Below are 27,999 nucleotides of genomic sequence, written 5' to 3' on the forward strand. Positions count from 1 at the left end.
AGAATTAAATAAGATAAAACCAAACGGGTCTGAAGCATGTATAAAGTATATATGTTTGCTCTTTTGTTCTTCTTTTTCTTTAGTTCCCACTGGGAATTTGAAGGTCCAACAATCATCTACTGTCCTTCTAGAAAAATGACACAACAAGTTACAGGTGAACTTAGGAAACTGAATCTATCCTGTGGAACATACCATGCGGGCATGAGTTTTAACACAAGGAAAGACATTCATCATAGGTTTGTAAGAGATGAAATTCAGGTATGAGGATCAATCATCATTGCTCTCCGTTGCTCATAGTGGAAGTGGATATTTCTCAAATGTTTATTTACCAGATCTTTATTGAATACTTTCTTTGTGTTGAACATAAAGCAGTCCCTCTGATAAATGTGGGAGAACAAACTTGCAGATTAGTATAAATAGCAATCTGTACCTAGTGCTTAGGTGCACAGAGGAGGGAGGAATAGCTCTGTCAAGGTAGTTGTGTAATGGGGGTGGTCCATCCAGGAAAATTCAATTAGAGTCCAAACATGTAAATAGAAGTTTTTCAAGTATGCCAGGCCAGTAGGTGATGAGGGGAAAGGAATTGGTTATAGAATTCCAGGAAGAAGGACTAGCAGGTGCAAAGACACTTTGATATGAGAACACATACTGGGTTCAGGAAATGTGACTGGTATGGAATGGTTGGAGGGAAAGACAATGTGGGGTAGGAATGGCACAAAGTATGGACAAAGAGGCAGGGTGGAACTGTTAGAGACTTGAGAGAACAGTTGAATGGGTCGGTTGGCCAGGTTATAGATGGCTTTAAAACTTGCAAAGAAGCAGTCTGGGCTTGGTATCATATACCTGTTAGTTTTCACTGACTACTTTAGCCTTAGAATTTTTAGTTTAGATACAATTTTCTGTAAGAGGTAAAACGGATTAAAGTAGAATAACTCTGGCTGAAGTTAATGTGAGGGAAAAGGAGGTACAAGAGTCTCTAGACCTTGAAGACACTCCCTGTTGGGGTCTTATAATCCTTGGAGTGCCGCAGAATCATTTGAAAACCATCTTGATGTACTACTCTGTGTTTTTAAACAAGATAATAGGATTATAGAAACATTAGACTGGCAGCAATAAGTTGGATTGATTTGAAGAAGAGAAACTGAAGAAGGGAAAGGGTATCGATGCAGCTATTGTGAAATTCTACAGTTGAGATTCCTGACCTGATTGGACTGGCTCAGTGGGTGTCATAGAGGATTTATTTGGGAGGATTTAAGTTCAAGGCACATGAGTAGGTTTAAGTCAACAACTTGACACTGTCAACATGAAATCCACACTGTAACTATAAGTCCGAGGAAGAGCCCTCTCCTGAAGTTAGGAATTTAACTTCAGCTCTCGCATTTTCTGTCCCACTGGTCATCCATTTCTTCTCTATCCATCTCTTTTTCTGATATCTAGTTGTTATCAGTGTTGTTGAAAAGCTTAAGTATGATTCATATTCACTGTCTATAAAGTTCACTACACATAGTCATGGTGTAATGCATACCCGCCTGAAAGCATCTAGTCTCTCTTTTCCTTCTTTCCAAAGATAAGAATACCATTCACAGCTGTTTAGAATAGAAATTTTATCCAAATTCTTCAGTGTTTATATTTTTGTTCTGTTATTTCAGTGTCTTGAATATTGTCAAATGACATTTATTAGCTACTACTGGTACTACTGAATCTTAATAATCAATCTTCAAGCCATTAACTGACCAATGGTTTCTTCTATCTTAATGTATTAGTAATTATTCATTTAGAGTAAAACATCTCCCAGAACATGAAAGAATACAAACTTTATTCATGTTACGTTGTGACAGGAGACTTTGCTGGATGCGCCTGATTTTCCTGCCAATTCACAGCTTCATTAAAACAGTAATGCTTTGAAATATGGCTTAGGAAACTTCACAATGATCATTAATTACACCTAATTTCTGGAAGAGTATATGCATGTATGTGTTGCGGTATTCTCCCTTGCTGTGGCAGGATGTCACAAATTTTTATCCACATTACGAAAATTTAAAAATTGATATGGTTTTTTCTCCCTACGTTGATATCAGATATTCTGTTTTATCTGACAGCTGGCCCAATGTACTCCTACTTTGCCATTATAAAGAATTCAAAAGCTTCATATTTGCATTGAAAGTTCTCAAACACTTTGTAAAGATGATGAAAGTATGTTTCATCATCTATGTAGAATAGTCAGGTGTTCTTGCAATTGATTACTTGCTACCGAGAATTGAATACCTACTGAGTGCATAATGTATAGAATTCTAGATATTCACTTTGGTGTGTTTTTACAGTTGTTATATACCTTAGTGTGGCTCTAAAAGTGGAGGTGACAGCTGTAGCTCTTAATGTCTTACACTGAGTGATGTTTAGAATCTTAAATTTTCTTTTATAATTTTAGAAAAAAGTATACTTTTCTTTCTTATTTTTATAACCAGATCCAAACACATTTGCATGTAGATAGGCATTTTTAGTCTTGAACATTCATTTTTACTTTTAATTCTCACTTTTATTAGTTTCGTATCTTTTTGTATTTCATTTCCCCTTTCAAGATGCCTTGAGTCCTTTCTTTTTAGGAATGATGTTGTGAATAAATTATTTGATAAAATGTCTTCACACCTGAGAGTTTATAAGGATAGTTTGAAAATCATGTCTGTAAAATAGGTTGATCTCACCTAAAAATAATACCATATAATTAAAATTAGAATTATTATTGTGTTGCTTATTGACTCTTACATATATCAAAAAATTGCTGAGTCTTATTCAGCCAGAGCTTTTACTTAGTATGATATTTATTCCTATATTTACTTTTTTCTCACCTTTCTCATATTTTCTTTTACTTACTCAGCATTTTCCTCCTTTCCTCCCTCCTTTCTTTTCTTCTTTCCTTCTTTTCTCTTCCTTTCGTATTCCTGGTCCATCTTAGCATGTAATTTTTCTTTATGAAATGGCATGCAGATAGGTCTACTGTTCTTACAGTAAAAAACTTCAAGGCCTCATGTCTTTCCCACTTCTGTTTCCCATTCACAACCTTTTTAGCTGATTCTTTTGGTACTTTACCACTATATCTTGCCATAGTTTACGTACCTGGCTCCTACTTAATTTTTTGTTTATTTGTGTATTAGTCGTAGGCATTATTTATCGACTCTTCTCTCTGAAAGATGAAAGGTTAGCTCTCTTTCACATTCTTAACTGCCCTTTTTTCTTACCTTGTCCATGTATTTCTAACCCCCTTTCCTCCTAATATGTTTATGTCATAATTTTGGCTAGATTAGTGTATACGATTTACATAATTATTACTCTGTAAATGCTTTTTATGATCTCTGAGCCATGTAGTATATTATGGCTATTTTTCTTTCTTATCTATTTGTATTTTTATTGTTATTACCTAAAAAAAAATTTTCTATGTCTTATCGCTAATTCTTCCCTAAAATTTCCCACAATTGTGTAAACTTACCTCAGTATATTCATAGATATGAGACATTCTATCAATTTTACCCTCTTAAAGATGCAGAGATAATGCATTATGTTTCATCCCACCATCTTTAATGAGAAGCTTCCATCTTAGATTAATATTAGAGAATGCTAAAATACTCTGCAATCAGGTAGGGACACTTGAAACTTCATTATAATGCAAAAGTTTTCTTTAACACAATAAATATTTTGAGCCCCTTTTGTGTCTTGTATTCATAGGAGTTCAGATAGACCACTTTATTTACTATTTTTTATAGAGAGTGAACAGAAATCCCATTTCTAGTCACCAGTCCTTAATCTGTAAATCAGGCAGATAATCTGTAAATGATTGGTTGAAATCACATTGAATTCCACTTTGTGCCAGGGACTTAAGTTAACAAACAAATTATTCTTACAAAAAGGTATAAATATAAGGTTTTCATTCTGCTAAATATGTTTGTCAAACTGTGTTGTGATTTGTTCTCAGTGTGTCATAGCTACCATAGCTTTTGGAATGGGCATTAATAAAGCTGACATTCGCCAAGTCATTCATTACGGTGCTCCTAAGGACATGGAATCATATTATCAGGAGATTGGTAGAGCTGGTCGTGATGGACTTCAAAGTTCTTGTCACGTCCTCTGGGCTCCTGCAGACATTAACTTAAATAGGTAAAAAAAATTTATGGTTTTTACTCTTGCAGATTTCTTTCTTTCTTTCCATATAAACCTCAAAAGTGTTTGAGGCTATTTCCAGTATCCCAAGTAATTTGTGAGTGCATTTAAAGTAAAAAAAAAAAAAAAAGAAAAAGAAAACCTCCCCAAATCCAGAGGACATGTAAGAAGAACATTTGTGGTAAGAGTTGCCACTTGGAGATGAGCTAATTTCAGCATGCCTTAGTTAGTGTGAGGAATTAACTAAATCAGGACATACTTGGGCCTGTCACAGAGATCCTATGGAATACTTTCCTACCATTGTGCATTAATGAACAGGTTCTTTTCCTCTCCTCAGATCCTGTCAAGTTGCGATGTCTTCAGCCATAGTTACTTCAACTACCACTGATTTTGTTACTGATTCTTTCTTCCCATGCTACAGTGGTGATTATTCCAGAGGATTTCTCTCAGTCCCTATTTGACTCTTGTTACTATTTGTTTTCTTGGTTAGTTCCATGAGACCATGCCAGTTCTCCTTGACTGTGTATGAATCATTGTGTTGCACTGTACTGACAGACTGCCGTAAGTCAATATTAAGTGTTCAGTATCTAAGTGCAGGAGAACCTTTCTACTTAAGTACTCAACAAGTAGTTTGTTGGCACTTAAGTTCTATGAGATTTTTTGTTGTAAAGGAAAACATTATCTTGCAAAGATTTTGGGGCAGCATTTACCAATACTTTGTTCCTTCATCCGTAGGAAAAAGAATCTCAGGAGAAAAACCTATACATGGTAACCAATGGGGCTGCCAAGCTGATGAAGTATTTTCAGAGTACACCTTTGTGTAGCTGAATAAATTGAGATCTTGAATGGACATATTAGCTCATTTTAGTAAAATGATAAGAGAGTGCCTCCCACTACAGTTTTTGTTTTTATGCATCATTAAACAATGTGTTTTTGATTCTCCACTGTGTTCCATGAACTATGCTGTGTGTGGGAGATATAGTAGTAAAGAAAAGCAAAGTACCTGCTTCCATAGAATTCAGTATAATGGGAATGGTAATTCTTTAGAGAATCACATAACTATGGATACATAGGCTTCATTTTACTGTTCTCCTTTTGTGTTTGAAAATGTCAACAATCAAAATTTTGTAAAAAAGGAATCATGCAACATATTTAAAATTATAACTGTGTTAAGTGTAATGAAGGGAAATTGCACTGAGTAGTAAGAATATATAATGGTGTGTGGTATTTCCCAAGTTAAAAAGGTCAGATAAGGCTTCCTTGTGGAAGTGATAGTTCAAATCTGAAAGAAGAATAGGAATTAATTAGGTAAAAATGTTTGATGCAAATTTTAAGATTTTCCTTCTGAGTAGTCAGTAGCTTTTCCTTCTTAACATAGAAGATGACAAAACCATCCTTTTTTTGTACATAACAATTCTTGTTTTCCTTTAGACAGTTGTATCTGTCAAGCTTCTTATGATCTAATTTAAATAATTGGGATAGAACACAGCTGTACATGTTACTATTAAATATGGAATATATCAAACATAAGTTGATTCCTACCAGTTCTGATTTTATTTGTGTATTTTGTTAAAGGTACTGAGGACATTAATATCCAGTTTTATATTGTGCATTTGAAGGTTCATCAATAAATACAATTCTTGTTTCTCTGGGTCTTAAAAGATATTTTAAATGGTTATCTCATTAAGATTTAACAGGAAATAACAGTGATTCAAATAAAATAGTGGTGCCAGAAACCCATACTTGAATTTTGGGTACAGACAGGTTACCCTTTGCATCAATCCTGAGGAAACTAAAACTATAGGATTAATCAGGATAAAAAAGAATTGAGCAAGGATTCAGGAGGGATCTGTATCATCCTGGTGACAACCCTCTTCTAGAAAAAACTAGAAAGTCTAAGAATAAATGAAGTTGCTGGTTCTCACCTGGAAAGGTCAGTTACTCACAAAATTTTTAGAGTCTATCTTATGCCATAATTCTATCACTGAGAGAAGAAACTTGTCCAGTCATGTAATCTTCATGTAAATTTATGTTTTTAATTGCAGAATTCATACCACAGGCAAAGTCCCAATGTCTGCATTTGCTGTTACCTTAAATAGTCAAACCCCAAAGTTATTGTAATCTTTTTTTAACAGAGAATAATTTGCAGAATAATCTCGGTCCAGTAGATCTTTCAGTGGATCCAAATGATTTCCATGAATGGTTTAGAATTTTTTTAATTTTCAAATTGTTTTTATTCTGTGGAATACTGGACTTATTTTTGTAGTCCCAAAAGAAAAATAAATATTTATTTATTTGCCGTTAAGAGTTGTAGTTTTGTTTTCTCAAATTTGTCCTGACACTGACGAGATTAGTTAAACGTAGGTCATCTGAACCAAATACAAGGAAGGAAGGACCCAGTTCTGAAGAGTGTGGGCGTTTCTTTTCTTGTTTTTTTTTTTTTTTTCTATAGGAGGGGAACGAGGTGAACTAAACAAACAAACCAAATAAAGCAAAAAAGAACTGATTTTTATCCCTTGAGGTAGAAAGAATGAGATTACAGTGGACCCCCTTGTCTGCATTTTCACTTTCTATGTTTTAGTTACTCACAACCACGTCCAAAATGTTAAATAGAAAATTCCAGAAATAAACAATTCATAAATTTTAAATCAGTGGTGGCTTTGAGTACTGTAATGAAATTTTGTGCCATCCCACTCAGTCGGCCTCGACTTCCCTTAGAATCATCCCTTTGTCCGGTGCATTCACATTGTATTTACTCCCTGTCTGTTAGTCACTTGTTGCAGTATCGCAGTGCTTGTGTTCAAGTAACACTTATTTTACTTAAGAATGACCCCAAAGCACAAGAGTACTGTGCCTAATTTATAAATTAAACTTTTTCATAGGTATATACATATAGGAAAAAACATAATACATACAGGATTTGGTTGGTACTATTCTGCGGCTTCAGGCATCCACTGGACGTCTTGGAATGTATCCCTTGTGGATAAGGAGGAACTGTATATGGTTAACCTAGGAGCTAGAGTCAACAGTTGGAAGAGACTTTGGGGATAATTACATGGAAGGGCATGCTGGGTGGTCGTTTCAGATGACAAGAATGTTTTTGAATAACGGATCATTTGTGTCTTCAGACTTTCCAGAACTCCTTGAGAATTATGCAGAGGTATTTAATCAGTCAGAAGGTTGAATAGTCAAATTATTAGTGAGTGAAGTCTATTTTGATGAGGATTTTACTAATGCTGTCCCTTAGATATTATAAGTAAATCGTTGTTTTCTTTTGAAATATCTGAAACCTAGTTAACATGGACTTTTATTTGTTCTTGCAAAGATATGCAAAGCTATTTGGGAGATTGTCATCATCTGATATTTGATATTCATGGGCTTTCTTCACAGAAGACTAGAAATTAACAGAGTCGCGACGAATTATGGCTGCATTGACTTTAAAAAACAAACACCTCTTTAATGTTATTTAACAATTTTGAATAAATTTGATATGGCAAACAAATCAGTTATAATCGATTGAGAAAGGAACTTAATTCTAATACTTGACTGGTGTCCCATAATAACCCATAATACTAAGAGACAGTTTTGGAGGGCAAGAAGTCCTGAAGAGCTGATAGAGATAAAGGTTCAAATTTGAGCTTCTTTCAGTGTTCCTTACGTCAATGCTTTTAGTTTCTCATACAAAATAAAATAAAGAATGACCTTTTTACTGGGAAAAGGTAAAAAGTAATAAATTGTAGAAGCATTGTTTGAAGCCAAAAAGTGTGTGACATGTAAATTGAAATGAAAAACCTTAGAGTTTTTGATACTTTTTCAAAGCAGCTAAAGAATTGATACTTGGACACAGGAAGAATTTTTTTTCAAAAGCAATTTTTATAAAATCAGAAAAATGTTTACCTCTTGTTGGGGGCATTGACTGGAAAGGAATACGACAGAACTTTCTGAGATGCTAGAAATGTTTTTTTTATCTTGATGGGGTGTGGGTTTTGTAGATAATGAAAAATAAACAGTAAAAAATAAGTAAAAAAAAAGTAAGAAAGTTGCCAATACAGTTTTACATATTCCTGTGATGTTTTTAATCGACAGGCACCTTCTTACTGAGATACGTAATGAGAAGTTTCGATTATACAAATTAAAGATGACGGCAAAGATGGAAAAATATCTTCATTCTAGCAGATGTAGGAGACAGTATGTATTATTTATTTTATGCCAATAGTATGGATTTATGGATGATGCTCTTTTAAGACAACAATTTGGCTAAATAATTATCAGTATTTTGAAAAAATATTTTGTTGCTGTTACATGTGTGCTGAATTTTTAAGGCTAACTTCTTTGTGTCTGAGTAAACTGAAGTCAAATAATGAAGTCCCAAGTGAATCAATTAATGATGATTTTACCTCATTATTTTCAGGAATGAACTTAACATATACGTTTCTGTTCTTTTATTTAATTTAAAATTTTGTCTTGGGTAGAATCATCTTGTCTCATTTTGAGGACAAACAAGTACAAAAAGCCTCCTTGGGAATTATGGGAACTGAAAAATGCTGTGATAATTGCAGGTCCAGGTAAAGATTTCTTATTACAGATGGACATTCTAAAAGTCTTTCTTTCTCTTCCTTTTCATGTTTAACTGAATTTTTGTTGAATGATAAGTATTTCAGTTTTTTAAACAAAACAATGAATGTGTTTAGATATAAGAGAAAGCAAACAATATTAAAGTATTTTGCTTAAAAAATAGATAAAGCAATAAAATGGTAGCCCTAAATCTAAACATATCGTTATATTAAATGTAAATGATCTAAAATATTATTTAAAGGTGTAAATTGTAAGAATTGGTTTAAAAACATGACCCTGTTCTGTACGTTGTCCACAAGAAATCCACTGTAATTATATAGATAGGTTTAAAAAAGAATGAAACATTACATTCCATGAAAACATTAATCAAAAGGAAGTTGGAGTTACTTTAATATCAGACAATGGACACTTTGGAGCAAAGAATATTATCAGGATAAAGAAGGATATTATATGATGTAAAAGAATCATTTCACCAATGTATCAGTCAGGGTTCACCAGAGAAACAGGACCATTGATATTATGGATATATATATATATATGGGTAGGGAAAGGAAGAACAAATATGGGGAGAGAGGGATGAGGCAACTGATTTTGAAGAATTAGCTCATAAAATTGTGGGGGTTGGCAAGTCTGAAATTTATAGAGCAGGTCAATAGGCTGGAAACTCAGGCAAGAGGTGATATTGCAGTCTTGAGGCAGAATTTCTTCTCTAGCAAACCTAGTTTTTGCCCTTTAGTCCTGCCACTGAGTGGATGAGGCCCACCCACGTTATTGACAGTAATCTCCTTTACTTAAAGTCAACTGATTATAAATGTTAATCACGTCTACAAAATATTTTACAGCAACATCTAGATTAGTGTTTGACCAAACAACTGAGCATCATAGGCTAGCCAAGTTGATGCATAATATTAATCATCACAACCAAGAAGACATCATCCTAGAGATATATATATATATATATATATATTATACACACACACATATATGTTCTACCAAACATTTAGAAGACAAAATAATACCAATTCTATAGCATGATTCCATTTATATAATAGTCTTTGAAACATAAAACTATACTAGAGGGATGAAGAAAAGATCAGTGGTTATTAGAGATTGGGGGAGGGAGAAGGTATGATTCCAAAGGATAGTACAAGGCAGTATTTTGGAGTGATAGATTTATCGTGCCCTGATTGTGATGGGAGTTAGATGAATCTACGGATATCTTAAAATGTGTAGAACTTTACACATACATACAACCAATTTGCCTATGTTAATTGAAAAAATAAAATAAAAACAAATTATTTACCTGGTGGGTTAGCTACATACCTAAGTTCAATAGCTGCGTTACTGTAAGACAAAAGAAGCATTATTAGGGATGGAGTTGTTCTCTGTGTAATGACAAATACTTCCTTCACTAAGAAGACAGAATTGTCTTATGCACCTTTAAAAAAAAACAAAAACAAAAAAAACACAACCAACAAACAGTAACTTGCCTGGTGCGGTGGCTCACACTTGTAGTATTAGCACTTTGGGAGGCTGAGGTGGGAGGATCACTTGAGACCAGGATTTTTAAGACCACTCTGGGCAAAAAACCGAGACTGTGTCTCTACAAAAATAAAAAATAAATAAATAAAAAAAATTAGCTAGGCATAGCATTATGTGCCTCTAGTCCCAGCTACTCTGGAGGCTGAGGTGGAAAGATCACTTGAGCCTGGAAGGTTGAGACTGCAGTTGCAGTGAGCCATGATGGCACCACTACACTCCAGGCTGGGCATCAGAGTAAGACTTTCTCACATAAAAAAAATAATAATGATGATAAAAACTAGTCTGGGCATGGTGGCTCACACCTGTAGTCCCAGCCCTTTGGAAGGCCGAGGCAAGAGAATTGCTTGAACCCAAGACTTTGAGAACAGCCTGGGCAACATAGCAAGACCCCATCTCTATTTAAAAAAAAAAACAAACTTAAAAATCCAGCAAATACATAAAGCACAAAGCCGACAGAAGAGGTGGAGAAATCAACAAATCCACCATCAAAGTGGGAGAATTTGATATAATTTTAAGTTATTGGTAGGGTAAACAATCCAAAAATTAGTACACTGTAGAAAATTTGGTCAACATAGTAATAAGTTTGCTTATTACTATTTATCAGTATACATAGTATACTGATTTATCAGATACATAGTATACTGATTTATCAGATACATAGTATATGGAGCCCTAGACCAAGCAACTATAGCAGTGTATCTCAAGTATTTTTACTTCATGACCCACATAGCAAATGATATGTGTATATAACACACTGGACTAATTGTCAGAGTTCAGTTTCTGTCCAAAACCCTAAGATCTGGAGTGATTAACCTTTCAGCACTCTTAGAACTCACTTGTTTGTAGCACACTGATTGAGAAGCACTGAAAGACTTCACTCCTCAAACATACATGGAATATTTCTAAAAACTATGTATTGGGCCGGGTGCAGTGGCTCATGCCTGTAATCCCAGCACTTTGGGAGGCCGAGGCGGGTGGATCCTGAGGTCAGGAGATCGAGACCATCCTGGCTAACATGATGAAACCCCGTCTCTACTAAAAATACAAAAAATTAGCCGGATGTGGTGGCGAGTGCCTGTAGTCCCAGCTACTCGGGAGGCTGAGGCAGGAGAATGGTGTGAACCCAGGAGGCGGAGCTTGCAGTGAGCCGAGATAGCGCCGCTGCACTCCAGCCTGGGCAACAGAGCGAGACTCTGTCTCAAAAAAAACCAACCAACTGAACAAACAAAAAAACTAAAAAAAAAAAAACAAAAAAAAACTATGTATTAGAGCATGGGTTGGCAAACTATGGCCTGTAGACCAAATCTGCATGCTGTTTTATTTTTTTTTATTTTTTTTATTTTTTTGACATAGGGTCACTACAGGCTGTCACACAGGCTGGAGAGCAGTGGTATGATCATAGCTCGCTGTAACCTCAAATTCCTGGGCTCGAGCAATTCTCTTGCCTCACCTCAGCTTCCCAAGTAGCTACAGGCATGCACTACCAGGCCCAGTTAATTAAAAAAAATTTTTTTTTGGTAGAGACAGTCTCAGTATGTTGCCCAGGCTGGTTTTCAAACTCCTTGCCTCAATCAGCCCTCCTACTTCAGCCTCCTAAAGTGCTGGGATTATAGGCATGAGCCATCACACTTGACTAATGCTTTTGTAAATAAAGTTTTCTCAGAACACAGCCATGCCTTTTGTTTATGTGTTATGTAGGGCTGCCTGAGTTAAGTAGTTGGCTACAAAGCCTATCATGGCCTATAAAGCCTGAAATACTTACTATCTGGTCCTTTATAGAAAGTGTTTTCTGACCCTGTACTAGACTAGCTTGTCTCAAAATTCTTCAATGAATTTGGAAGTTTTCTCACCACATTTTCTGACCATAATGCACTTGAGTTAGAAGTAAATAAGCGGATAAACAACAAAATCCTCATGCATTTGGAAATTAAAAATAACACGTAAATAATTCATATTCAAAGAAAAAATCAAACTGGAAATTAAAAAAAATTTTAAACCTACAGATAACTACATTAATATGCATTAACATTTTTAGAACTTAGGGATAGTTACAATGATATACATTAAAACTGGTAAGAGGCTGGGTGCGTTGGCTTACGCCTGTAATCCCAGCACTTTGGGAGGCCGAGGCTGGGGGATCACGAGGTCAAGAGATTGAAACCATCCTGGCCAACGTGGTGAAACCCCGTCTCTACTAAAAATACAAAAATTAGCTGGACATGGTGGCACGCGCCTGTAGTCCCAGCTACTTGGGAGGCTGAGGCAGGAGAATCGCTTGAACCTGGGAGGCGGAGGTTGCCGTGAGCCGAGATTGGGCCACTGCACTCCAGCCTGGCGACAGAGCGACACTCTTGTCTCAAAAAAAAAAAACAAAAAACAAACAAACAAAAAAAGGGCCCAGTGGCTCACACCTGTCATTCTAGCTCTTTGGGAGACTGAGGAGAGAGGATCAGTTGAGGCCAGGGTTCAAGACCAGTCTGGGCAACATAACGAGACCGCATCTCTACAAAATTTTAACAACAACAACAAAAAAACTGGTAAGAGGCAACATTGAATAGTACTTTGTGGGAGTTTGTTAGCTTGAAATACTCATAATAGAAAAGAAAATTAATCAGCTAAGCATCTCATTAAAGAGATTAGGAGAATAAACCTAAGCATAGTTTTTTTCCCCCAAACATTATTATATCTGGAATATTGAATGCATTCTTATTGCTATTTCAAAGATACTTACTCTAAGGAAAGCAATTGAATTAGGTAGTTGAACTCTATAGTAGATTTTCTTTAATGAGTCCTTTTGTTCTCAACCTACTTAAATAATTCTCATTTGAATTTATGATAGTTTCAGATCTACCCAAAGGGTGACTTAGGAATTTAACTTCTAAATCTATTTAAATGAAAGGTTTATAATCTTTGTGTCATATTTTACAGTCGTTAGCGTTTAACAATTTATAGCATAGGATTTGGGTTTTTTTTTTTCATTTTAAAGAAGAAGTTTATTTAAACAAGACACTTGACTAAGGGAAGACTATCTTGGAGTTATTATTACTAGAGTAATTTATTTCTACTTAAAGACAGATTGCCCCACAAGTAACAGCTACATAAAAACAGTTGTAAAATTGTCCTTGGTTTTACAATGATAAATGAAAAACATTAAAATTCTCTAATTGAACAAGGTATGCAAGGATTTTTATATTGTTTTTTGCTAAAACCATGACAGCAAAATAACATCCTGGAGTATAAAGATAAGAGCTGAATGAGCAGGCCACTAGGGGACAAAGGGAGTCTTTTCACAGAACCAATGCTTCTTTTGCCCACCCCATCTCCATCGAAGTCAATCTAAACATATTATTGGCCATTTAGTTAAAAAAAGAAAGAAAAGAAAAGCAATATGCTTGTGGACATACACCAGTTACTTTATGTGCAATAAAAGAGTAGGAAGGGGAAGGTGAAAGAATAGAGAAAACTATATAGTCAGGATGTGGTGGAACCAAATTGCAACTTTCTTTTTTTTTTGAGACAGAGTTTTGCTCTTGTCACCCAGGCTGGAGTGTAGTGGTGGCCCAATCTTGGCTCACTGCAACCTCCGCCTCTCAGATTCAAGCCATTCTCCTGCCTCAGCCTTCTGAGTAGCTGGGATTACAGGTGCATGCCACCATGCCTGACTAATTTTTGTATTTTTAGTAGAGATGGGTTTTCACCATGTTGGCCAGGCTGGTCTTGAATGCCTGACTTCAAGTGATCCACCCGCCTCAGCCTCCCAAAGTGCTGGGATTACAGGCGTGAGCCACCGCGCCTGGCCAAATTGTAGCTTTCTAATTGAGACTGTCTTCTTGGTCTGGAAGAGCAGAGTTCTGCAGTAAAATAACAGGTCCCCCTTTTAGTAGACATCTCCATGTCTGCTGCTGGAACACATCAGTTTTGTCTTAAGCCTCACTTCCAAATGTGCAGATGTGTCTGGTTCATTGATTGGCTGCCTGTCAAATTGAAACCTGATCTGCCTCATTGGCAAACCGTGTCCCTTACAATAGGCTTTCATTGGTTTACTAAGCGGTGTGGTGCGTGGCTGTTCATCTTAAACTGCACCACAGTTTAAGATGAACCTTCAAATGAACATTATCCTTGTTCTCAGTCTTGACTTTCCTTGGGCTTTTTGTGGACCCTGGTGAGTGTGGCAGTCTCCTCAGCTGCTGCTTCACAAAAGAGGTACCAGGTCTGCCCCGAATGAGTGAGCCCCTAAACAGGACCAGGAGTGGCAGAAGAAAGAGGCAGCAACTGAGATGTGTTTTTTCTAAGCTGAAAGGCTTTTTTTTTTTTTTTTTTTTTGCAACACACCTTTAACACTAAAGTCCAATATTTATATAATTGGTCAAGTAAGTGGAGCTGTTCTAGCTATAAATATGGCAACTCTGCTTGCTCGTCCTATTATTAACATTATTCCTTTCTGTGGTCTGAGGTGCCTCCCATGAAACTTGCTTCTAGGGCACTAGGATTGAGAACCATCAGCGTAACATATCTGTTACGCTACAATAGTTTATTTTCATATTTTAGCTACTTTACATACTCGGGTATAATGAACTTTATTCATAGCTTCTGAAGCAGTTGGCACATTTGAGATATTTTTTACTTGGCTAATTGTTATGCTAAATCTTTTGATTTCTAAAGATACATGCCTTTGCTAAGCTTTCTTCAAATGTTATTATTTTTATTTAGATTGGATCATTGCTATTCCATGGATGACTCAGAGGATACATCCTGGGACTTTGGTCCACAAGCATTTAAGCTTTTGTCTGCTGTGGACATCTTAGGCGAAAAATTTGGAATTGGGCTTCCAATTTTATTTCTCCGAGGATCTGTAAGTATATCTGTGAATTCCCTTCATAGATCTTCTTTTACTTCTGTTACACTTTTCTTCAGAGGTTTGCAGTATTATGATTGTAGCTTTGACTTCAGATGGGTGACTAGGAACTCATAGAGTCTTACTAAGTTCCAGTTAAACACTACATTCATTACTTTGGATAAAACCCGTGTGTATGGCATCTTCTGCTGTTTTCATGTTCAAGCCGATGTTCAGCTCTGCAGCTCAGTCTGGAAGCATTGTGTTAATTTATCACATTGCATTTGGGTGAATCCCTAGACTAGTCTTGCTTAGGATAATTAGGAAAAGTTAACTTTCATTGTATCAAGGGACAGGTAGAACAAAATTGTCCTTTTGTCCAGGAAACTATTAAATTCTTCAAGGAAAACTTTAGTTATAGGGATTATTTTTTAAATGTCTAATTTCAGTAACAATATTTGGGACATATATATTTTTCCTTCTGTTTCCTATCAGAAGTATTTAAAGTTATAAGAAAATTGTGGTTTTTGCCTTTACTAATGAATAAATAATCAATTAAATTCAGTTACTTTTTTTTGGAGTGATTGATGTTCCAGTATTCTTCTAAACAACCACGGGTACAAATGTGAATAAGATAGGACCGTTGCAGTCCAAGAGCTTGTTCTGTAGTCCTTTCCTTTATATGATTTTTTCCCCTGATTTAGAAGTCTATAAAGCAAAGCTAAGTATTACACACTGATAATGGCTGAATAAATCAAGAGCAAGAGATAGGATACTTTGCAAATATGCATATTTATTAAAAATGTACTTTAAAATAGAGATTAAAATTCTTGTATTGAATGTAGAATAGGTAAGCATTTATTTGTGAAATACTCGAATGCTTCATGTAAATACTTTCTGAGTTTGTATTTTTAGAAAGGAACATTTTGGAGGCTGAGGCAGGAGAATGGCGTGAACGTGGGAGGCGGAGCTTGCAGTGAGCTGAGATTGTGCCACTGCACTCCAGCCTGCGCGACAGAGCAAGATTCTGTCTCAATAAAAAAAAAAAGAAACATATTTATTAAATTAGTTGTGAAATATTTTTAATGAAATATATTGAAAACTTCTGTTGATTTTTCATGTACTGATGTTTTTAGATTCTAAATGGAGTTTAAAATTTTGTTTGTAAATCACAAGTTGGATTAGAAATTTAATAGTAGAAGTGTTGCCTAAGGACTGTTTTAGGTGCTGTGAGTGAAACTGTATTTTTTATAACAAGAATTTTAGTTGTAAGGGACAGCTTAAATATAATTGAGATCTGTGAAAATGTCTTCTGTCTCTATCACCTTCAGAATCTGTGTATCCCAGTTGAATGTATAATTTATAAAAATCATTCTTGTTTTAATTTGGTGTAATCCAGCCATATCCAGTATCAACAAATAAGTCTAAGTAGGCTCCTTGACAAACTTGAACTGGCCACAAGAGAGATCAGATTTCACCTATTAAAAAACCAAATCAGACCACTTACACTGGCAGTCTCTTCTGGGAGTCCTCAAATTAAGAAGTTTATCCTTTGTGAAATATTACACTACCCTTGCTAGATAAAACTTTTCTAAAAGTACCACTTAATGAAAATCTGTAGACACTAAATGCAATGAAAATAAGGCATTGTTTTTTTTTCTCCCCATTTCAGTGATCTTGGTATCCTGGGATATTGTTTTTAAAATTATCGTTATAATTCCTTTGAGAATTTAGTAAAATGTTCCCTTTAACCAACTCAGGAAAAATTAATATCTTTGTACATGATTTTGAGCTGTAAAATAAACATTTTAAGCTGGGAATAATTGGAGTTTAGTTAAAGAGATAATGTATATAAATATGTAACATAGTAGCAGCATATAATTCTGTCTTACACAAGATTTTTCTGAATAGTATAAACAGTTATGTAGCCTATCTAGGAGTTTGTGAATAGAGTTTAAAATTTTGTTTTGAAGCTGCAAATTTGATTAGAAATTAAACAGTAAAGGTATTACTTAAGGAACTTCGTTTTAGCTGTCTGAACAACTTACTATATAAAAATCTTTAAACATTCTGTATAAATATGTGATAAGATATGCAATGGCCTTAATTTTATAGATTAGAAAATAAAAACACACTCATTAATTTGCATAACTGAGAGATTAAGGGAAACTTCTCTTCTGATCACGTTAGCAGAATGCCACATCTTGTCGTGGCACTAGAATTAGACGGTAGTTTTGATAATACATGATTTGACTATAGACATTTGTTGAAACTATTGGTAGTTTTAATCACTCTTGTAATTTTCAAACTATCTAACGGGAGAGGATTATCCATCCTGTTTTCTAGACAAACTGTTTCATCTGAATGAAATATATTCCTAGAGATAATTATCACTACTTCATCTTTTGGTTTTATTTTGCACATGGAATTATAGTTCACAATGACTTTCTGAAGCTCTAAAGTTGCAGCTGTGAGCTTCTTTGGCCTGTAGGGACTGGGAAAAAGCACCCCCGTCCTCCCCCAAGCCCCCCCACCAAAAAAAGTTAAAGTGTTTTTAACAATAGCTGTGGGCTTTTTGTAGTTTCAGAACTTAGGAGTTGCCCAGGCTGGAATGCAGTGGGGTGATCATAGCTTGATGCAGCCTTGAACTCCTGGGTTCAAGCAATCCTCCCACCTCAGCCTCCAGAGTAGCTGGGACCACAGGTGCCACCCCACCCAGCTATTTTTTTTATTTTTTAATTTTTTTGTAGGTATGGGGTCTCCCCATGTTGCCCTGCCTGTCTCAAACTCCAGGGCTCTCAGGTGATACCCACCACCCTTGGCCTCCCAAAGCACCGAGAGTCACTGTGCCAGGCTGAGTTTAAAATTTCTTGAGTTGGAGTTTATGGCTATTTTTTCCACTAGTTATTAAACATGTATTTTTGTATAAGGCACTGTATTACATTTTGTGGGGGGATTCAAAGCTAAATTAGATGAGATGCATCATCTATTATGGAAGATGTTACTTAAGAAGAAATGAGTGTAATGTAGCAGAGAATTAGATAAGGGACGTATGAATACATATAAATGCTGTTGAAGTTCTGAAGAGAGAGAGTCTTTAGAGAAATTAGAGGAGTCTTTGTGAAGGTATCACTAGAACTTCCTATTTTTGTGGAATATATAGTAGATTTTGGTGTGATACTGTGGATTTGGACATTCACTCAGAGAAGGAATGAGGGAAGAATGGTGGAGAAGAATGGCATTCACAGTACAAAAAGCAATTGTGACTTTTAAAGAAGTTAATATGGAGAAGTGGCAAGTCTTTTCTTCTCTCTTCTCTTCTCTTCTCTCTTCTTTTTCTTTTTTCTCTTTTCTTTTTTTCTCTGTCAGATACTGTTGTAAAGACTTTGCTTTTACCGGAAACTGATACGTTGGGTCATGTACCCTGGCCAGTCAGTTCTCTTTATTCTAACACTTACCGATCAGTTAGATTTCCACATTCCATGATATGTCAGTTTTGGTGACCCTTATTTTTCCACCTGGTTTATAAAGGGAAAGAATGTGATATGTCACCCAGGCTCTGGAGTACAGTAGCATGATCATAGGTCACAGCAGCCTCAAAGTTTCCAGGTCAAGCGATCCTACCTCCTTGGCTTCCTGAGTACGTGGCACTACAGGTGCATGCCACCATGCCCAGCTAACTTTTTTGTAGAGACAGGGTCTCCCTATGTTTCCCAGGCTGGTCTTGAACCCCTGGCCTCAAGTGATCCGCCCACCTTGGCTTCCCAAGATATTGGCATTACAGGCATGAGCCACTGTGCCGGCCTGAAAATTTCTCTTTTGAGATGGCATCCCACAGAAGTATACCTGCTTAGAGCTAACACTGGCAAAAAGACTATTTAACCCTATTGCCTTATTTTACTGTAGTTGAGATTGAGTTAAACTGAAAGCTGAATGACCTGTCCTAGGTCATACTGTTACTTTGTGCCAGAGTCAGGATGAGCAAATGGATTTCCTACCTGCTAGTCTAGTGTCTTTTCTATTTATTGTGCTGTAACATACAGTTTTAAATTTGTACTTTTATGCCCAATGGACATGATAGCTCACACCTGTAATTTCAGCACTTTTGGGAAGCTGAGGTGGGGGGATTGCTCGAGACCAGGAGTTCAAGATGAGCCTGGGCAACATAGCGAGACTCCATCTCTATAAAAAAAATTTAAAAATTAGCCAAGTGGTGATGTGTGTGCGTGTAGTCCTCCTTGTGGGAGGTTGAGGTGGGAGGATCGATTGAATCTAGGAATTCAGGACTGCAGTGAGCCATGATTACACCACTGCACTCCAGCCTGGGTGACAGAGCAGTACCCTGTCTCAAATGAATGAATGAATGAATGAATGCCCAAATCCCTAAGCTATGTTCTGTATAGCAGCTTTTTCATCGTAGGCAGTTTTTACTCTTATCAGTGGACAACCTACAAAATTAACTAAACACTTAAGCAATTAACAGAGGAGGCCTTGTTCAGAGTGAGAAATCATTAAGCATTTGTTGTTGAAATTTCTTACTGTACTCTGTTTTAATTTTTTTTTTTTAATGTTACTTGTTTTAGTTTGGATTCCTAGTTGAAAAGGGAATATGATTCCTTTAAAACAAAGATACTCTGCTTTAAAGCAAAGGTATATCATCCTCTTCATGGTGATTGCCATGGAAACAAGACAATGTAAATTTATTCAAATAGTACACAGTTTTTATAGTTATTGATCATGAGGGGAAGGGACAGTTAATCCCTACTGATCAGATAAAACCTCATTGTTTCATACTAATAAATGGTTTTTTTTATGCTTATGAAAGGAAAAGCCAGAAGTGTAATTTTTAGTGTTTAGAGAGCTAGTGATTCTAGTTAGGGAACTTAATACCTTTGATGTTATTAGTTTGCAAGCAATAGAATCTACTACTACCAAGGTGACCCCTAGCAGATGTAGAGTACCATTAACAAGTGTTCCAGGGAAGGAAAGCCAACTAGATACCAAGTCATGCTTTTTACTCTTAGATTAAGAAATTCAGGTTGAGTTAAAGGATCAGCTGTTAACTAATAAAAAAGCAGATTAATATTACGGAGCCAGGCTTTGTCCTGGTTATGGACTTAATCTTCACAGCATCCTCAAGAGATAAAAATGAATATACCTGCATATTAGATGAGGAAATAGAAGATAAGTAACTTGCCAGAGCTATGACGTGAACTCAGGTAATGTAGCTTAAGAGCCCCCACATGTATGTATATTGGGTGTGTGTGTGGAGGGGGTGCGTGTGAGTGCTTGTGCATGCGTGTGGTATAATAAGAAAAAATTAGCATTTATGCCTGTAATCCCAGCACTTTGGGAGACCGAGGCACAAGGATCTCTCAACCCCAGGAGTTCAAGACCAGTCTAGGCAACATAGCGAGACCCCACCTCTACAAAAAAAGTTTTAAAAATATTAGCGGGCATGGTGGAATACACCTGTAGTCTCAGCTGCTTGGGACGCTGAGGTGGGAGGATCCTTGAGTCCAGGAGATTGAGGCTACAGTGAGCTATGATGACACCTCTGCACTCCAGCTTGGGTGACAAAGAGAGACCCTGTCTCCAAAAAAAAAAATTAGAACTAGTTATCTGGAGGCCTGTGTTCTAGTCCTAGCTTTAGTACGGCTACACAGTGACACATTAGGCTACCATTTAACATCTTTGAACCTCTGATAATTTGTTAACAATATGGGTAAAAATGACTAAGATAAATCAAAGAGCTCCAGCATTCCCTCCAGCTCTGAAATTCTATGATGTTTTATCTTATTTTACTTATAAAAATAAATTATATTATGTATATTTAAAGTATACAATTTGATGTTATGGGTTACCTATAGTAAAATGATTAGTATAATGAAACTAATTAACATATCCATCATCTTATATTGTTAACCATTTTTTTATTTTTGTGGCAAAAGCAGCTGAAATCCACTCATTTAGCAGGAATCCCAAATACAGTTCAGTTGTATTAATTGTAATTCTCATGTTGTACATTCGATCTCTAGACTTGTTTATGCTACGTATGTTTGACTTTTAAACATTCTACTCAAATCAACCCTAAGTCAGGGTTAGCACAGACAGGACTTGTTAACAAGGAAGAAGGTGCCACATTGTACCTGGGTGTTTACATTTCTCTAAATCTTGTTCTGATCATATTTTAATAAATATAATCATCAGGACACCAAAATTCATTCCTTAGCTATTAAAAAATTCTATTCTATTTTATTGTTAAGATTTAGGAGAGCATGGTACAGATTCTCTTAACTATGCCTATCAGAAGCCTATGTTTTAAGTCCAATGTATAGGCACTGCTCTGTTTGTCTCTGTTGGGAACTTACCCTGCTTTACCTAATTTCATCCTAGCTTCCTTTTTGTGAAAGATCACCCTTGCTTAGCCTATTTTTTGGCAAATCTACACCTTGGAAATAGTAGTAAATGACATAAGCATATTAATATTTATGATGTGATTTATTTTTGTTTTCAAGTCATATACTTGGGAAGATTCTCAAATATTAAAACAATGTATCTTTACATTTAAGTATGTCGTTCTTGTTCTGTTTTAGAAGGCTTGTATTTGCATTTTTAACATTCCAAAAGGTAAACCTGTAATCATAATATTTTCATCAATTCAATAAAACCATTACGTTTGTAATAGAGAGCCCTAGGGTTGCCTTAGTTAAGTTTGCTGCAACTCATTTTATATATTCTTTTAATTTTGATCCCTGCATTTTTAATTGATTATTAAACCTTCATTAGGATATATATGAAATGTAAAAATATTGAGTTATAATCTACCGTTTTCTAAAATTTTATACTGCATTTTTATATAGAAATTCAAATTGCTCATAATCATTCTAGTGAATTTAAGCAGAAAGGTATTTATTACTAGGTATTAAATGGCTTCTAATATTGTTGACAAGGTTCCACTGCAAAATAGTTCACCAAGGGAGCTGTGGCCTCTTCTCTGATCAAGAAGCCATCTGTCAACTTGGGAAGCTTCCACTATAGCACCTAACCCCAGACTACATTGAGTAGGAAGCTGTAATAATCAGGAAGCTTCTACCTTTGCATGCTCTGCAGACTAACGTGAACCTGCTGTAATTTGTAACCACAAAACGGATGCCTGTTGATACTTACGAAGCTCATCATTGTATGCTGGGTTCTTTGCTAATACTTTCTTATAAAAATTAAATACCTCCACAATCATGCATGCTAGCAGAAACAGCAGAGGAGTAGCCTTAGCCTCACTTCCTGCTTATACCTGTCATGCAAATATACAGAACCCAGAACCCTAGCTGAAAGGGAGTTTGAGAACTAGTATTTGTATTGTCCCAGATTCTGCAGTGGAAGAATTCATAGTGGATGGAAGTTAGACTGACCCTTGAATTACAATCAGCCACATTCATCACAAATACATTAAATAAGAGTAATTTGCCATAAAGCTCTATGTTTGTATACTTGTTTTTTTTTTTTTTTTTTTTTTGAGACAGGGTCTCACTCTGTTGCTCAGTCTGGAGTGCAGTGGTGTCATCATAGCTCACTGCAGTCTTGATCTCCTGAGCTCAAATGATTCTCCTGCCTCAGCTCCTGCTTCAGCCTCCTGAGTAGCTGGGACAACGGGTACACACCACCACACTTTGCTAATTTTTTATTTTTTGTAGAGATATGGGTCTCACTGTGTTGCCCAGGATGGTCTCGAACTCCTGGGCTTAAGTGATCCTCCCAAAGTGTTGGGATTACAGGCATGAACCACTGTGCCTGGCCCATATACTACATATATTTAAAAGTAGTATTTAAATGTGTAGGATGAATGAAAGAGGCAGTAAGAGGACAAAGTGAATGAAAAAGTACTTCTATAGGAAGTGAAAGCAGGAGAGTCCTCTCTGTTAGAGAACAACAGAATTGCATATGACAGACTAGCTTTCTTAATATTTCTAGAATTTGATGGCTGTGAAGAGCCTCCCGTAGGAATTCTCCCTTCACTTAGGAAAACATACCTCAAAACCATCAGCTGTTTAGCATGCACCTGCTTTTCCTGGTATATCTCAGTGAAGCAGCGAAATTGTAAATGATTAAGTAAACTTTGCAGTGTATCATGTGCAAAAGCACAGTAAAAACAAAAATGCATTGGAAGCTGTGAGTTGTTGCACTGCACTCATGGATGAGTAGCTAATTGGTTCGCATTGCGTTTTTTTGTTTTGTTTTGTTTTGTTTTTTTGAGATGGAGTCTTGCTCTGTTGCCCAGGCTGGAGTGCAGTGGCGTGATCTTGGCTCACTGCAAGCTCTGCCTCCCAGATTCACGCCATCCTCCTGCCTCAGCCTCCTGAGCAGCTGGGACCACAGGTGCCCGCCGCAACACCTGGCTAATTTTTTGTATTTTTAGTAGAGACGGGGTTTCACCATGTTAGCCATGATGGTCTCAATCTCCTGACCTCGTGATCTGCCCGCCTTGGCCTCCCAAAGTGCTAGGATTACAGGCATGCCGCATTGCGTTTTATATAATTCTCATGGTTCTAGTCTCGAGCTGTAGGATTTTGATCACTGTTTCAAACAATAATGTGAGTTTGCTAAGAGGTCTAAATAACAAAAGCTAAGTGTTCCAAACACATATCCAAATCTATACACTGGGAAATGCATCTGAATTATATGTGAAATTTCCTGCCATTATTTAAGACACAAAAGGAACATTATTTTGATAATGTATTTATTTGTGAGTTGAGTGTTCAGAATGAGCATGATGGGTATAACATTTTTGTAGGTTTTTAAAGTTGAAATTTAGTGTAAATCCAAAGAATCAATAGACAAGTCTGTGTTTTACTTAACCTATATGTTTAAATTAGCATTTTAAATACTGATTTTATTCCTAATTTCAGAATTCTCAGCGTCTTGCCGATCAATATCGCAGGCACAGTTTATTTGGCACTGGCAAGGATCAAACAGAGAGTTGGTGGAAGGCTTTTTCCCGTCAGCTGATCACTGAGGGATTCTTGGAAGAAGTTTCTCGGTATAACAAATTTATGAAGATTTGCATCCTTACGAAAGAGGTAAACAGTGTAGGAGTCTGCCTGTTTGACTTAATTTTGTTTCCCACTCCACATTAAAAGATCCTTTTTGCTTTTAATAGGGTAGAAATTGGCTTCATAAAGCTAATACAGAATCTCAGAGCCTCATCCTTCAAGCTAATGAAGAATTGTGTCCAAAGAAGTTTCTTCTGCCTAGGTTCATTTTTCAGTTTTTTTCTTGTAACTTCTGCATTTTTTGTTGCTATTTATGTGATTCAAATTATACCAGTTTATAGGCCTCTCACAAGTAAAATGAATTACCTGTTTGTTTTTGTATGCCTATTTTAGTCAGTTTGGGGGAAGGGATCTGTGAGGAAAGGATAAGTCATAGAGCACTTTTCTTTTTTAAGAGACAGAGTCTCTCTGTGTTGCTCAAGCTGGAGTGCAGTGGTGCGATCATAGCTTACTGCAGCCTCGATCTCGTGGGCCCAAGTAATCCTCAGCCACCTGAGTAGCTGGGACTACAGACATGCACTACTATGCCCAGCTAATATATTTTAATTTTTTGTATAGAGACATGGTCTTCTAGTGCTTCCTAGGCTGGTCTTGAACTCCTGAGCTCAAGTGATCCTCCTGCCTCAGCCTCCCAAACTACTGGGATTACAGGCATGATCCACCGCTCCCAGCCAGAACATTTTCTTGGTTGATGGGAAGTAGCTGACCATGGTATTTAGAAAACTTCTTTCTCATCGATTAAAGAAGCAGTATTGAAATCAATGCGGAGGAATCCATATATCGTATTTACTTCTGGTGTGTAGAAGTGGAAAGGGAATACATTTGTTGCTTACTTTTTTGTACCTTTACATGTGATTGATCACTTGTGAGTTTTTTCTTTCAAACATCTTAAAGCTTCCAGAGCTTTTTCTAGAAAAAAAAAAATCAGTTTTAAGAATCACCAGTTCTAAAAGGGTAATATCTTATTCATCTTTCTGAGAATGGAGTATCATGATTCATGAATTAGGTACTTGCATCTTAACATTTGAAATAATTTAATTTTATTATTTTTTAGTTCAAAAACTGTATCTTCGGGCACCAAAGAGCATTGTTATAATCAAGTACCAGTTGAATTAACTACAGAGAAGAAGGTTTGTTTTAAAGAAATTGTTCTGATTTATTTCATTCTTTATTGATTCAAATTCTGTTTAAAATTTTATATTTTAATTCCTTTCCAATTAAAGAGAAAATGGCATATATAACAAAGCATAAAATTCGGCCAGGGAAGTGATGTGAACAGACTAAAATTTATTGTATATAATTTCTGGGGCTAATAAAGAATTGGAGGTATTTGAGAAAGGAATTAATTTGGGTTCTTTTAAACCTATCTGCTAACTCATTTGGCTTAGAGTATTCACATGTTATAATACTTATAGTTGATCAAAAAATTGTTTCCTAAGTGTTCTTATTAAAGACACACACACACACACACACACACACACATACATACATTCTTTCTCTCTCTCTCTCACACACACACACGCACACACACTTATGTACTTTCTTGCTTTTTTTGATCTAAGATCTTAGATAACTATTACAGATTAAATACTAATCCACTGGCAGACTTCAGCTAATTAGAACACTGGAATAATAGGCAAGCATAGTGAATTACATTTTCTGGTGAACTTTTTCTGCTTTATTGAAGTATGCAGAATGTAAATGAATTGTTTTTATAACTTTGGCACTTGCTGTATCTTAGAGCATTCTTTTGATGATTTATTTTCTGTAGTTTCGGGAGAGATAAGACATTGGAATGCGTTTCTAACTACCTTTAGAACTTTAGAAACTGATAATTTAGGAGGTTATTTTCAGGTGATTAATTTGACAGCTTGATTAGGCAAAGAAAAAATTGTGATTTTGAGATTTTTGTTTCTTATTTTCTTCACATTTAAAAGTTTTTTGAAACTTTTTTTTAATGGACCTTTATATGTTTAAATGCAGTCTAACTTGGAGAAGTTATATTCTTATAAACCATGTGATAAGATTTCTTCTGGGAGTAACATTTCTAAAAAAAGGTACAGAGTTCCATATTTCTATGTTCTATACTTACTTTATGAGTACTTTTTTTTCTAAAGAGAAAGAACTGTCAGATGTTGGGCTATTTCATTGGCAAAAGGAAGTTAAATTTAAAACATAAGCTTTTCAGTATTAGAATGATCAAAGTGAGCTATAAAAGAATAATGTTAATTTAATAGCTAACACTTCTTGGATATTACTGTTTGTCAGGCATTATGTTAAATGCTAAGAACTTTATATGTGATATCTCATTTAATTCTTACAAGAGTCTAACAGCTGTTACTATTTATCGCCATTTTATAGTTGAAGATACCAGGGGTTAAGAAGTTGACAAACTTGTTCAAGAGCATACAGCTAATGGCCTAGCTGGCTTTCAAGTCTATATTTGTCTACCTCTAGCATCAAGACACTATTTATTTTTCTTTGTATGAAATATGTACAGGCGTACTTTGTTTTATTGTGCCTTGCTTTATTGTGACTTGCAGATATTGCATTTCTTATAAATTGAAGGTTTGTGGCAACCCTGCGTCAAACAGGTCATATTAGCCCCATTTTCCAATAGCATGTTCTGTTGTCATGTCTTTGTGTTATATTTTGGTAGTTCTTGACTGGCCATTCACCATTTCTCTCCCTCTCCTCGGGTCTCCCTGTTCCCTGAGATACAACAAAATTGAAATTAGGCCAATTAATAACTCTATAATAGTCTCTAAGTGTGTTTTTTTTTTTTTTTTCGAGACTGAGTCTCACTCTGTTGTTCAGGCTGGAGTGCAGTAGCACAATCTCGGCTCACTGCAATCTTCGCCTCCCGGGTTCAAGCGATTCTCCTGTCTTAGCGTCCTGAGTAGCTGGGACTACAGGCGCCCCCCACCATGCCTGGCTAATTTTTGTATTTTTAGTAGAGACGGGTTTTTGCCGTGTTGGTCAGGTGGATCCTGAACTCCTGAACTCAGGTGATCCGCCTGCCTTGGCCTCCCAAAGTGCTGGGATTACAGGTGTGAGCCGCTGTGCCTGGCCCATCTCTAAGTGTTTAAGAGAAAGGAAGATTCACATGTCTCTCAATTTAAATCAAAAGCTAAAAGTGATTAAGCTTAGTGAGGAAGCCATGTCGAAAGCTGAGATAGGCCAAAAGCTAGGCCCCTTGCACCAAACAGTTTGCAAAAGCAAAAGTTCCTGAAGGAAATTAAAAATGCTACCCCAGTGAATACAACAATGATAAGAAAGCAAAGCAGGCTTTTTGCTGATATGGAGAAAGTTTTAGTGGTCTTTATAGGAGATTAAACCAGCCACAACATTCCCTTGAGCCAAAGCCTAATCCAGAGCAAAGCCCTAACTCTCTTCAATTCTCTGAAAGCTGAGAGAGGTGAGGAAGCTGCAGAATAAAAGTTTGAGGCCAGCAGAGGTTGGTTCATGAGGTTTAAGGAAAGAAGCCATCTCCATAACATAAAAGTGCAAAGTGAAACAGCAAGTGCTGGTATAGAACCTGTAGCAAGTTATCCAGAAGATCTAGCTAAGATCATCGATGAAGGTACCTGCACTAACAGCCTTTGAATGTAGACCAAATGCTTTCTACCAGAAGAAGAAGCTGTCTAGTACTTTCATAGCTAGAGAGAAGTCAATGCCTGGCTTCAAAGCTTCAAAGGACAAGCTGACTCTTGTTAGAAGCTGATGCAGCTGGTGACTTTAAGTTGAAGCCAGTGCTCAATTAGCATTCTGAAAATCCTAGGGCCCTTAAGAATTATGCTATATCTACTCTGCCTTTGCTACATACATGTAACAACAAAGTCTTGA

At 36.2% G+C, this 27,999-nt stretch overlaps 1 protein-coding gene across 4 annotated transcripts in view; it reads left to right on the plus strand.

The window, feature by feature from the left end:
- Positions 1-27,999, plus strand: part of WRN (WRN RecQ like helicase) — a 137,924-nt gene that overhangs the window by 81,223 nt on the left and 28,702 nt on the right. For 3 of the 4 annotated variants that reach the window (XM_063817001.1, XM_063817002.1, XM_063817003.1), the window contains 9 exons: positions 84-258; positions 3,968-4,149; positions 8,239-8,340; positions 8,625-8,717; positions 14,980-15,121; positions 24,010-24,180; positions 24,261-24,355; positions 25,208-25,283; positions 26,137-26,210. In XM_063817001.1, the coding sequence (XP_063673071.1) occupies positions 84-258; positions 3,968-4,149; positions 8,239-8,340; positions 8,625-8,717; positions 14,980-15,121; positions 24,010-24,180; positions 24,261-24,355; positions 25,208-25,283; positions 26,137-26,210 (1,110 nt within the window). The remainder of the gene's footprint in view (positions 1-83; positions 259-3,967; positions 4,150-8,238; positions 8,341-8,624; positions 8,718-14,979; positions 15,122-24,009; positions 24,181-24,260; positions 24,356-25,207; positions 25,284-26,136; positions 26,211-27,999) is intronic. The other variant, XM_063817004.1, reaches the window with a different exon arrangement.

Source organism: Pan troglodytes, chromosome 7 (genome assembly GCF_028858775.2).
Source record: "Pan troglodytes isolate AG18354 chromosome 7, NHGRI_mPanTro3-v2.0_pri, whole genome shotgun sequence".
NCBI classification, from domain to species: Eukaryota; Metazoa; Chordata; class Mammalia; order Primates; family Hominidae; genus Pan; species Pan troglodytes.